At 56.9% G+C, this 12644-nt stretch overlaps 1 protein-coding gene across 11 annotated transcripts in view; it reads left to right on the top strand.

Moving 5' to 3' along the window:
* ST3GAL4 (ST3 beta-galactoside alpha-2,3-sialyltransferase 4) overlaps window positions 1–10267 on the top strand; it is a 73951-nt gene extending 63684 nt beyond the window's left edge. For 5 of the 11 annotated variants that reach the window (XM_033406958.2, XM_033406963.2, XM_033406962.2 and 2 more), the window contains 10 exons: window positions 2207–2279; window positions 2553–2637; window positions 3057–3137; window positions 3334–3431; window positions 3609–3669; window positions 4173–4268; window positions 4365–4554; window positions 5237–5380; window positions 9209–9352; window positions 9605–10267. In XM_033406958.2, the coding sequence (XP_033262849.1) occupies window positions 2207–2279; window positions 2553–2637; window positions 3057–3137; window positions 3334–3431; window positions 3609–3669; window positions 4173–4268; window positions 4365–4554; window positions 5237–5380; window positions 9209–9352; window positions 9605–9691 (1059 nt within the window). In that variant the 3' untranslated portion in view covers window positions 9692–10267. Of the gene's footprint in view, window positions 1–2206; window positions 2280–2528; window positions 2638–3056; window positions 3138–3333; window positions 3432–3608; window positions 3670–4172; window positions 4269–4364; window positions 4555–5236; window positions 5381–9208; window positions 9353–9604 lie in introns of all 11 variants that reach the window. The other 6 variants (XM_033406956.2, XM_049712834.1, XM_033406961.2 and 3 more) reach the window with 3 other exon arrangements.
* The last annotated feature ends 2377 nt before the right edge of the window (window positions 10268–12644 follow it).

Genomic DNA, 12644 nt, shown 5'->3' on the forward strand with positions numbered 1-12644 from the left:
CACCCACTGAATCAGAACGTACACATCAAAGATTGAGAACCGTGCTTTCGCCATTATCCGGACCAGTGGTTCTCAACCTTGGCTGGGTTAGAATCGCCCCTGGGTGCTTGAATACATTCCAGTGCCAGGCCAGACCACTTAAGTCAGAATTTCCAGTTATGGGACCCAGATACTGCAATCCTCCCATTCAGCCAGGGTCAAGGACATCCATCTTGATAAGCGCATCTCAAGCTTGAATGTGCGTGTGAGTCATCAGGGGATCTTACGCAAACGCAGTTTCTGATTTGTGCCTCTGGAGGGGCCCGGGATTATACATTTCTAATAAGGTCCCTGGTGAGGCTCAGGCTGCAGATCTGATAAATATATTTGAGTCACAAGCATTTCTTAGGCCAAATTCCCAGTTTTACAGCTGAAGTAACTGAGGGTCAGAGAGGGAAAAGTGACTCCCCCAAGATAACGCAACACGTTATTCATTCAATACTTGCTGAGCGCTGGCTGTGTGTCAGGCAGTGTGCTACGTGCTGGGGCTCAAGCTGGGAATAAGACAGACCCGATTCCTACCCTCACAGGGCTTATGTGCAGTGGGGGAGACAGACAGAGGGCAAGTAACTAAACGAATTACAGATCGGGAGAAGCGTGTGAAGGGGATAACGTGGTAGGGCATGACTTGGCAGTTGTGGGTAGGTCGGGGAGGCAGGCCACCCTCGGAAAAGCAGTAGGTCTTGACTTTCACTGGGGTCTGCTGATTACAACCCTAGAGCTCTTCTTTACTGGACAGGACCAGCCCCCATCCCCACTGGGATTCAGAGATGGGCCCTCCTGACCCTGCTGAAAACATCTGGCTCTGGTCCCCACCCCTATCCCTTTCCCCCACCCGGCTTTCTCTCTCCCTCAACACTCTCATTCTTGGGTATTTGCGGACTCAGGGTGGAGCCTGGGGAGTGCCCCTGGGAGCAGAGCATCGATTCCATAACAGGACAGTGTTATGGAGGATAATCGATTTATGATTTCTAACCAAAACCAGACCTCGTCCAGATGCGGTCCCCCACCATTGAGAAATAATTTGAGATTTTTCATTTCTCCCCAAAAGAGCACAAACACTAGGGCTTCCCTCCCTTTCCTGATCCTTCAAAAGAACCACGTGGGCAGCTTGTGAAAATGCCCATCCCAGGTCCCACCCCAGCTGGCTGAAGCTATCCCCGGAAAGGGCCCTGGAATCTGTGTTTAGCATGTGGCCCATCTGATTCCTACAACCCAGATCCTTGGGGAGGATGTCATGGAGAGAAGAAACTGGCGCTCTGCGCGCGTCCCGTGCCTCTCTGTGTGGCTGTGAAAGCTGCAGAAATTTCTTCCCGATGACTCAGAAGCATGGCCCTTGGCTGGCTTTGCGACTGGAGGGACCTCGCTGTTGATGTGCATGTAGCAACTCACCCCTCCCACAGCCCTGTCCTCACCTTGCCAGCCTCTGCCCTTACCTGAAAGGGTCTCCTTTCTCTCCTCTGACCAACCAGACCCTTCTCACTCTCCGTGCTCCTATTCAAACAGCCTGCCTCCGTTGAGTTTCCCCCATGGACCTGGTGGTGAGGGCTCGGACACTGTTCGGACTCAGACAGAGTCTAGAAGGGCTGCAAGAGAACTTGTGGACCATCTGATGGTCCCACCGTCACCCCAGGGCCTGGCCCGAGCAGATCTGTTCAGGTGGAATGGTGAGAGATTGATGATGGAGGCGTGGACGGTGGCCAGAACCAAGGGAATGCCTTGGATGTGGAGAAAAGATAAACTTCAGTTGTGTACAATGTGAATCACGCCCTTGTACAGTTAGCTTAACTTTCATGTAGAAAATGGGTGGAGGTACATCTGTTTCCTGGAGCTGACCCTTCCGAGGTCCAAGTGAGGGATAGGACACAGTGGGGGGAACCATGCCGGGGAGGCTGTGGTAGGCTGGTCTGGCCTGGGACGGAATTCGTGAAGGGTGGGACTTGGTTTCCCTCTGTGGGGCGTAGGCCCCGCCTGGACCGCTGATGCTGCCTTTGAGGGGTTAGGGAGATGCCCAGGGTGAGGAGGGCCACTCCCTGGATGGCCGCCCTGGAAGCAGCTTGGTGCTTTCTGGAGGCGGTAAGAGGCAGGCTGTGGGTGTGCCCTGCTCCAGGGTCTAGGCGACAGTGTTCGTGGTGCTGACCAGACACCTGTGACTCCTGCCTCCTAGGTGGCCCGAGGCAGCCGGGATGACAGCTCTCCCCAGGAACCCTGGCACCTGAGAAACATGATCAGCAAGTCCCGTGAGTATTCCCCAGGAGCTCCCCACCCTGCGGGGTGGGCTCCCCAGAAGCAAGGGGTTGGGGAGGGACCGACACGGAGCCAGGGGCCCCTGTCTTCATCCTGAAGGACGGCAGAGACACTTGGGTCCAAGCCCTGAGCCAGAGAACTAGGGCCAGGCGAGGGCCTGCTGTGAGCCGGCCTTGCAGGGGCCCCAGCTGAGGCAGCTGAGAAGGTGGCCTGGGGCTGTGCCTCCCTGTTTCTGCTTCCAGCTCTTCCGTGCGTTCGCCCTGCAGGCTGGAAACTCCTGGCCACGCTGGCTCTGGTCCTGGTCGTCATGGTATGGTACTCCATCTCCCGAGAAGACAGGTACATTGAGCTGTGAGTCCACCTTTCATGTCCTTCCGTGGGTTCTTCTTGGGAACCGGGCTCAGGGATGGAGCGTCATGAGGTGGGGACCTAGTGGGGGGACAGGAGGGTTCAGAGAGCCAGGGCATGACCTCTCCCATACACTACTAGCCCAGGATCCTCTGTGAGGGGAGTTGGTGGGTTTTGGGGGGTAGGACCTGGGATGACTCCCCGGGGTCCTCACCCAGGGAGTTCAGGAGAACAAAGAACTGGCTTTGCAATGATTTGGTTTCAAAGTGGGACTTGGGCTGACACCGGTGCAGCCGGAGAGTCGCTCTCCGGGGCCTTGGGGCCGGCGTGCCCTGGGAGGAGGTGGAGGCTGCCTGGAAAGCTGGCCCCCGGGCCCGGGAGGTCTGACTGGAGCGCCTGCCTCTCTCCTTTTCTGTCTCCAGCTTTTATTTTCCCATCCCAGGGAAGAAGGAGCCATGCCTCCAGGGTGAGGCGGAGAGGATGGCCTCCAAGCTCTTTGGCAAGTATGTGAGGATGCGGGGTGGGCCTGGGTGCCGGCTAGATGGAGGGAACCGTGCTGGTGGACGTGGGCCAGGGGCAGCCTGTGAGGGAGGGAGAGGCCTCGGTGTGTATACGTAATGTGAGTCAGGGGTCTGACCCAGTTTCTGGCATGAAGATGAATCTCTTTCTCATCCCCACCCTGCCTTCACCTCGGCACAGCTACTCCCGAGAACAGCCCATCTTTCTGCAGCTTAAGGATTATTTCTGGGTCAAGACGCCATCTGCCTACGAGCTGCCCTACGGGACCAAGGGGAGTGGTAAGTATCCGCCTGGTCAGGTGGGCACGGTGGCCTCGCCTTGGCCGCACAGCTTCCCGTTTCCTGCTGTCCGTGGTCCCAGCGCCCAGGTTCTCAGCCAGGCCTAGATCCTGGGGGCAGGGCAGGGAGGGTTGACAGCCTTTGGAGATCAGCCCCTTCGTTGCGGCTCTTTTGTAGAAGACCTACTGCTCCGGGTGCTGGCCGTCACCAGCTACTCCGTTCCAGAGAGCATCCAGAGGTGAGGAGACCCTCCCTCCTGCCCCAGTGTGAAACCGTCATGGTCCGGCACCTCCCAGTGAGCCTGCCTGTCTCCAGGGGAGGCGGGCGTGCCAGTCCCCACGGCGGCTGAGCCTGGGTACCAGGCTGCCTGTCTCCAGGGGAGGCGGGCGTGCCAGTCCCCACGGCGGCTGAACCTGGGTGCCAGGCTGCTGGAGTGGGCAGAAGCTGCTGAGGGTATTGCCGTGGTGACAGGCAGGCCTGGGCAGCAGTCGGGGGCTCCGAAGTGGGGTTTTCTTCTTGGTACTCCCCAGGCACCTTCCCTCCTCCTCTCTCTCTTCCGTGCTCTGTTCAGTTTCCTCCCCCTTGAAAGCCCAGGGCTGCAGGCTCGGCATGACCAGAAGCAGGACTCCTTGGAGAGGCCTGGTCCGTGGGGGCCAGGGGCTGAGGGGCTGAGGGGGCCTGGGCAGACCGGGGCAGGAGCAGGGGCTCCTTCTGGGTCTTACCACCCTGTTCCCGGGGCAGCCTCAAGTGCCGCCGCTGCGTGGTGGTGGGGAACGGGCATCGGCTGCGCAACAGCTCGCTGGGAGAGGCCATCAACAAGTACGACGTGGTCATCAGGTCTGTATGAGCGCCCTTCCCTCTTCTGTTTGGGGGCGACGGTAAACAGACCCAGTGGGATTCTAAGTGACGGGCATCCTCCTCCCTGCCTCCCAGGTTAAACAGCGCACCGGTGGCTGGCTACGAGAATGATGTGGGCTCCAAGACCACCATGCGTCTCTTCTACCCTGAATCCGCCCACTTCAATCCCAAAGTGGAGGACAACCCTGACACGCTCCTTGTCATGGTAGCTTTCAAGGCCATGGACTTCCACTGGATTGAGAGCATCTTGAGTGATAAGAAGCGCGTAAGCGGAGAGACTGGCGGGGGTGAGGTCGCAGCCTGGGGATGGGGGCGCCGCCCTGGTCAGGCCCTGCCGCTCCATCACGTGTGCCCCACGGGCCTCAGGAGCCAGTAAGGGGAAGGTGTGAGCTCAGTGCTCTACTGCAGGGGTCAGACAGCAGCAGCGAAGGGCACCCTAAGCTCGAGGCTGCTTGGTATAGAAGAACTGCCAAAATATGTTTGCCGGTGAGAAGCTTGGCAGCAGAGGGACCAGTTGGTAGTCATCTCCAGGTGGAGGCAGTTAGAACAGTCGAGATCTCTGTCCTTCTAGGTGGACTCCAGAAAGTCCGCTCTGTCTCTTTGCCATCCAGTTGACAGCTGAACTGTCCGACTGTCCATTTTTTGCCACGTGTTCAGCTGGCCCCTTCTACCTGCATGGCTATACTTGGAAGCGGGCAATGGTTGGAGCCCATACTCTACACACCATGGCACCTGGCCTCCCCTGGGGGGTGCCCCGCTCCCCTCTCTCCCTCCTCCTCTCTTCTGGTCTCCTCTCCCACCTCTGGTGTAGGCCTCCACGTCCCTCCCGTCACCCCGCGCTCCCGAGGGCCTGTGCCGTCAACACAGGGGCCCCGTCCCCTGGAGAAGCCCCTCCCCCTCCCCGTTTCAACCCACTGGCTCTCTCCCTCCCACCCCCACCCGCCTAGGTGCGAAAGGGCTTCTGGAAACAGCCTCCCCTCATCTGGGACGTCAACCCCAAACAGATTCGGATTCTCAACCCCTTCTTCATGGAGATTGCAGCTGACAAACTGCTGAGCCTGCCGATACAGCAGCCGTACAAGATTAAGCAGGTGACGACGGGCTGCAGACGGACGGGAAGCCAGAGGGCTGGGGCTCTCTGTGGGAAGTAGGAGGGACTTCCTAGAGGCTCCAGAAGGCCAGGGAGGACCCCAGGCAAGGGGAAAACAATAGCAGAGACGGCAGCACGCGGCCCCCAGGCGCACACCTGTCATCAGAGGCAGGTATTCTGGCTTTTACAGCAAGGGAGGGCACATACTCTTGAGATGCTCTGGGGCATCTCCAAAATGGGGAGTCAGGGAAGGGTATGTTTAGGGCTTGGGGGCTAGAAGAAGAGGATGCCTTTGGCAGGCGCTGATCAGAATCTGTACACTGGGGATTTGCTGGGACAGTCAGTAGTCTTCTTTTTTTTGGGTGGGGGGGGCCGCAGGCCGCACGGCTTGTGGGATTTTAGTTCCCCGACCAGGGATTGAACACGCACCCCCGGCAGTAAAAGCGTGGAGTCCTGGGTTTCCCTGGTGGCGCAGTGGTTGAGAGTCCGTCTGCTGATGCAGGGGACGCGGGTTCGTGCCCCGGTCCGGGAAGATCCCACATGCCGCGGAGCGGCTGGGCCCGTGAGCCATGGCCGCCAGGGCAGTCCCAACAGTCAGTAATCTTATGTTTAGGATATGGAGCCCAGGCTGAGCCCTGTGGTTACATTTGATCACTTCATCTGTGGTCCAGTCTTGGCGCATATTGGTCTAAAGGAGTTAAAAGAATGTGAGAATGCAGTTGGTCCTGCATATCATGGTTTGGTAGGTGTGACAGTTTGGGAAGTCAGGGTGCAGTTTACAAGTTCTGGTTTTGGTTTCGGCTCGCACAGCCCTCCCTAGTGGTCTTCTGCTGGCGGGTTTTGGCACACTGGGTAGCTTCCCAAGCAGGTACTTCCACCGTATCTTTGAGCCCTCAAAGAGGCTGTGTGAGGTAGGAGACAGAAATAATGATCAGGGCTTCCCTGGTGGCGCAGTGGTTGAGCGTCCGCCTGCCGATGCAGGGGACGCAGGTTCGTGCCCCGGTCTGGGAGGATCCCACATGCTGCGGAGCGGCTGGGCCCGTGAGCCATGGCCGCTGAGCCTGCGCGTCCAGAGCCTGTGCTCCGTGACGGGAGAGGCCACAACAGTTGAGAGGCCCGCGTACCGCAAAAAAAAAAAAAAAAAAAAGAAGTAATGATCAGACATAGACAGGACTCACGGTGCTACCTGCTGTATGGCCTTGGGCCAGTCAGCCACTCAGAGCCTTGGTTTTCTTATCTGTGGGGTGGGGAAAATAGGAGTACTGACCTTTTATAGCCATTCTAGAATTTAAAAAGATAATTACGTAACGTGCTTATCATGGAGGTTGGCACACCGTGAATGCTCGATAAACGGTTGCCAAGTTTTGAATAAACGATTTTATTCTTTCTTTTCTTTTCTTCGGCCGCGCTGCATGGCTTGCGGGATCTCAGTTCCCTCACCAGGCAGGGATCGAACCTGGGCCACGGCAGTGAAAGACCGGAATCCTAACCACTTGGCCAACAGGGAGCTCCCCATGATTCTCTTCTTTACTGAATATCTCCTACGATCCAGCTTCCTAAGTTGAATGCCTGCTTTTGTGACTGCTCAGTGCCAGGCCCCAAGTTTGCACGCACGGGGAATAAGACGTGCCCTCTGCCCTAAGGAGACTCGGTCTAGCGGAATAGACATGCAGGATGCAGCCCGGAATGGCAAAGCGCTCCGATCGAGGGTTGTTCCGAGTGCTGCGGGGTCTCAGAGGAGGGGCGGAACTCTGCTTGGGGCTGTCTGGAGGTGGTGCCACTGGAAGAGGTGGTACTGGAGCTGGGCCCTAAGGGGTCGTGGGGCCCATCAAGCAGAGAATTGGGGAAAGGGATTTCATTTGGCAAGACCAAACAACGCCCCTGGCACTGAGTTCTAGTGCACATGGAGTTGGGTGGGGGGCAGCAAAGAGGAGTTTTCTGGCCCTGGTGGCAGAGGGTGAAGGCTAGAGAGGGAAGCCAGAGATTAGGACCAGAACCCAGCTCCTGGCAGGAGGAAGAGGGAGAGGAAGGGATGAACTTGAGTTTCCTGTCACTGCCTCACAGATAACCACAGTTTAGAGGCTTGAAACAACACCCATGTATTGGCTCATAGTTTTGGAGGTCAGATGTCCAGTACGGCATGGCTGGGTTCTCTGCGCAGGGTCTACAAGGCTGAAATCAAGTTGGCAGCTGGGCTGCGTTCTTTTCTGGAGGCTCGGGGGGTGAAATTTGCTTCCAAGTTCATTCTTGTTGTTGGAAGAATTTGGTTCCTTGTGGTTGCAGGACCGAGGTCCCCATTTCCTGGCTGGTTTTCAGCCTAGGGGTGGTACCTTCAGCATGTAAGAGCTGCCTGCATACCTTGCTGTCTGGTCCCCTCCATCTTCAGGCCAGCAATGCGTGATAAACCCTCTTGTGCTTCACACCTCGCACTTCCTCCACTGCTGATCTCTAGACCCAGATATAAAAGCTCATGAGATTAGGTCAAGCCCACCAGGACTATCTATTTTACAGTCTACTGTGCCACATTAAGCAATATAATACAATGTAATATATCTCATCATATTCATAGGTTACACACACTCTCAAGGGCAAGGGGTCATTGGGCTTCATCTTAGAATTCTTCTGCTACAGCATTTCTTTTAAGGTGAAATTGAGAGATTTGTGACAGTTTCCAGCACAACTAGGTGGATGGTAATATGTTTAACAGTTACAGGAATACACGGGAAGAGAAGAGTTTGCTAGAAGGTGACGCATGTGTGGTTTGGCAGAGGTCTGAACCGGATGAGATAACACAGTTGGCGGTAAAAGCAACAGGGCTGAAATGGAAGGCTGGGGCAGGCAGTGACATGAAAAGATAGGAGAGCTCAGAAAGGGAAGCTGGGGAACACCTGGCCTTAGGGGATCTGACAAGGTCTGGGGAGTGGAAGGCAGGTCATCCCTGCTGAGGAAGGCAGGGAGGTTTGTGAGGTTAGAATATCAGGTGGCCCATCCCCGTGGATGGCTCAGGGGTGGAGAAAGTGAGGTCCTCACAGCAGCCCATACGGTAGGGGGTGGGGGAGGTACTGCTGTCCCCACTTTATAGGAGGGAGAGCCCACCCTCATGAAGGGCACACAGCCCGGAAATGTGAGAGCCTCAGGGCTTCCAGGAGAGGTGAGTTTCTCCAAGACGGAGAGCAGAACCTTTCCACTCCTTGAGTGACTTGTTTAACGGTTGTAAGCCTCAGTTCCCCATCTGGAAAATGGGGCTAATAATACTACGTACCTCAAAGTGTTTTTGTGAGGACTGGATGAGGTGGCATATGGGGTGAAACACTTAGCATAGTGTCTGGCACATAGCAGGTGCTCCGAAAATCGTAGATGTTATTATTACTATCATTTTTGTCATCTTGATTGCCATCATCATCCCCAAAGGCCCAAACCCTCCCCAGACGTGTTGAGCTATAGTATGCGGTATGGTAGCCACGAGCCACGTGTGGCTTTTTTGGTGTGTTTTGTGGCTGCAAGGCACGGCTTGCAGGATCTTCGTTCATCGACCAGGGATCATACCCGAGCCGTCGGCAGTGAGAACACGGAGTCCTGACCACTGGACCACCAGGGAATTCCCCACATGTGGCTATTTAAATTTAAATTTTCATTAAAATTGAATAAAATAAAAAGTTCAGTTCCTTAGCTGCATGAGCCCCGTATGGCTCGTGGCTGCCACACAGGACAGCACAGATGCAGAACGTTTCCATGATACTAGAAGGTTCTGTTGCAGAACGCAGGCCTAGAGGCGCTGAAAGGAGCGGGCTCCCTCTAATACCTACCTTCCCCACGCTTTGTCCCTCAGAAGCCCACCACAGGGCTGTTGGCCATCACCCTGGCCCTCCACCTCTGTGACCTGGTGCATATCGCTGGCTTTGGCTACCCAGACGCCCACCACAAAAAGCAGTCCATTCACTACTATGAGTATATCACACTCAAGTCCATGGTGGTAAGTGGTCCCTGCTGGTGAACTGGGGATCCTGAGGGAGTGAGGGTGGTCCCAGAGATAGCTCACCGAGAGGTCACACAGAGAGTCAGAACTGGAACCAAGGCATCTGGACTCCCAGGCCAGCGTCCCCTGTATTCTATCTTCCTTCCGAGAGCCGGCGTGGGGAACGGAGCTCCCGGGGTGTGGGCTTACGGGGAGGGCCAGGTAGCTGCCTGGGAGTTCCTCAGTTGGCTTCCTTGGCTGTCTCCACAGTGGTCAGGCCACAATGTCTCCCAAGAGGCCCTGGCCATCAAGCGGATGCTGGAAATCGGAGCCGTCAAGAACCTCACGTACTTCTGACTGGGCAGGAGCTGTACCCATCCGTCTGCTCACCCTGCTGAGTGCCCCCATCCATGGCTATGGGGGGTGCCTGGTCCCAGCTTGGACTCACCCTCCCCTGTGTGGTGGGTAGGAGGAGGCCAGGTCTGAGACGAGGCTGTGTCCCTGGCGGCTCCGGTGGAGGCCAGATCGAGTCAGGGTGGCGGCCCTGAGGCAGCAGGAGCCCGGCCAGGCACGGGGCTTGCTGCTGTGGCATCCCCTCTCTGCCAGCGCCGGGAGATTATTTAACGGGCTATTTAATTAAGGGGTAGGAACATGCTGTGGGCTGGCCCCATGGCATCCAGAAAAGGGGGCATATTACAGTGTTCTGCTCACTTTTTACACAAAAGTGATGGACCCACTACGGCCTAGACCCAGAGCAGGCCTCCCAGGAGGGCGAGGCGTCTGGAGCGGGCGGTGCCCGGAGCAGGTGGTGCCCTCCAGAGAAGGGCTGCTCCCTCCCAGCGGGCATGGGAAGAGCACTGGCACAGGGCTTCTGTGGAGGAGAGGACCTAAAAGGGGTTTCAGACTTATTAAACTATTTTTCCTAAAACAGAAGCAGCTGTGATACCCTGTGTCCTTTCAGAGTAAAGAAGACACGGATGCGTAGTGGGCCACAGCAGTGGGTCCCTCTCCCGGCAGTGGACAGGCTTGTTAAAGACCCATTGAGACCCAGAGTGGGCCAGGGTCATTCAGGAAATAATTATTTACTGAGTACAGTGCCTGGTGGGTGCCAAGTCGTGCTTTGTCACCCTGGCATAGCAGGCGAGCAAGTGGTGCTCCAAGCAGCCCTGTCTGCTGGACACCGAGCCTGGCATCTGCATCCTGCTTTACTTTCCAGAGGTAGGGAGAGGCAGGAGGATGCCAGGGTGGAGCGCCAGCACCCTCTTCCACCTCCCTTCCTCTCCCTCACCAGCCTCTTTTCCAAAATCTCATTCTGGGAGGTGTGTGTTTGAGGACAGGGGTGGAGACACACAAAGAAAGCCAAGTTTCCCTTCTCAGATTAAGTGGGAATCATAAAATGGAGTTTACAGAAAGTCCTGCCAGTGGCCCAGGCAGCAGAATTGGGATGGGCAGGGCATGGGGGGCGTCTGAGGGCTTGGCGAGGCCTGTCAGCCAGTCGCGGAGCCACGGGATGAAATGCTTTTGCCATCCCCCAGTCTCTAGAATTGATACAGCCCTGCTGTTTGCCTGTCTCTACCCTTGCTTTGTTCCTCATCTCCCCAGGCCCTGCTTAGCTGCCAAGTGGGCTTCCTGCCACTCTCACAGCTGTTCCTTTACATCTGGAGCCAGGAGGGAGAGCTGGACCTCCCCCAGAGGGAAAGGGACTCACAGCTGTGTTCCTGGCTTTCTTGGAAAGAGTTGAGGCCTTGAGGTTTTGAGACAGCAAGGCTGGGACAGGACAGATAAAGAGGGGCAGAGATTTGGGAGCAACAGAGGACCCATTGCAATGGATGGGCAGAAGCCTGGCAGAACACTTTTGCTAGCTGCTCTCCCCCCAGGGGAGACAGGGAATTCTGAAAGCAGATTGGGCTGCAGCCCCAAGCCCCCTCCCCTCTCCACCACACTGGCCAGCTTCGTCCCCCAGGCTTTGTCCTGGGGGGCCTTGCTGACTCCGACAGGCGTCACAGGCGTGAGTACGTTCGGGGATCTCAGCTCTGCTGATTCCTGGTGCTTCTCCAGCTGCTTCTCGTAAGGGTATGCATGGGAGTGTCCAGTTCCCCGTCCAGGCCATTGAAAGTGGCTGTCAGCACATATGATCCAGCTGGACTGGGGCCACTGCCTGTTACTGAATGTGCCTAAACTCGAGCCAGAATCCAAACTCATACCCCCGCCCCAAACTCCACACACACGCATGCAGACACAGGAGCGGTTGACATTCTTGCGTGAAGCCTGTGATACCACATGCAGACTAATCACATCCACACAGGAGTGTGTATGGGGAGGGGGTGTATACTCCCCAAACTGGCCCAGGTTGCCCCAGTCTAGGCGGATGGAGGCAGCATCGCTCAGCTAAGGAGCAGGCAGTGGAGCTTTGATGTGGACTTGCTGGATGGGGCTTTTTGGCGGTCTGAGAAAGGAACTTTCATTCTTCAGTTAGCCCGACCGATGTGAATGAACCGCCTGCCAGCCAGCCTGTCTGGTCCCGATTAAACCGTGCCCCGAAAAGGAGACAGGCGGGGAAGCAGGGCACAGCAGAGGGAAGGCACTTGGGTGCAAGTCCACAAATCCGGGTCCTCCACCGGGCTCTGTCACTTAATTCTGGACGACCCTGGGCTGATCACTTCTCCACGTCTCTGCTCCAATTCCTACATCCCTTGAAACAAGAGGGAGGGTCCAGCCAATGAGGACCACCTCTGCCGGAATTATCTGGGCATAATCTAAGAATGGAGATTCTCGGGTCTCACCCAGGCCGCTGCGGGTACGGCCCAGGAATCTGGAATTCTAACAAGCACCCGCAACCACTGCTTCGGTCGTCTAGACTACAGGATGATCTCACGAACCTCTTCCAACTCAGTCTGCGTGTACAGCCCAACCTAATCCCCGGAGTCCTTGAGCCGCGTTAATTAGGCGCACGCGCGGTTTTCTTCGGCGGGCGGGGGGGCGGAGGCGGGGACGCGCATGCGTCGTCCGCGCGGGCGCGGGATTGGCCCCTTCAGAGCGGCGCTCCAGCGCGGAGCGCCCGGGAACCTCTCGGCACGCTGAGAGGCCGGCGCCTCCCTGGCAACCGGTTCCGGGCCTGGCAACGGCCGCTGAGGCCTCGCCCGTCTGCCGGGTTTGCAGCGGAGCCGCGGTTTTCCCAGCGGGTGTCTCCCTGGGCTCCTCTGAGCTCCCGCTGGGCCTCGGTCACGTGACTTACGTTGACTTCATCGCAGGGGCGGGGGTGAAACAGACTAGGACTGGGAGGGATCGGAGGATATCTGCTCCGTGCAGT

Source organism: Orcinus orca, chromosome 8 (assembly GCF_937001465.1).
Source record: "Orcinus orca chromosome 8, mOrcOrc1.1, whole genome shotgun sequence".
NCBI lineage: Eukaryota > Metazoa > Chordata > Mammalia > Artiodactyla > Delphinidae > Orcinus > Orcinus orca.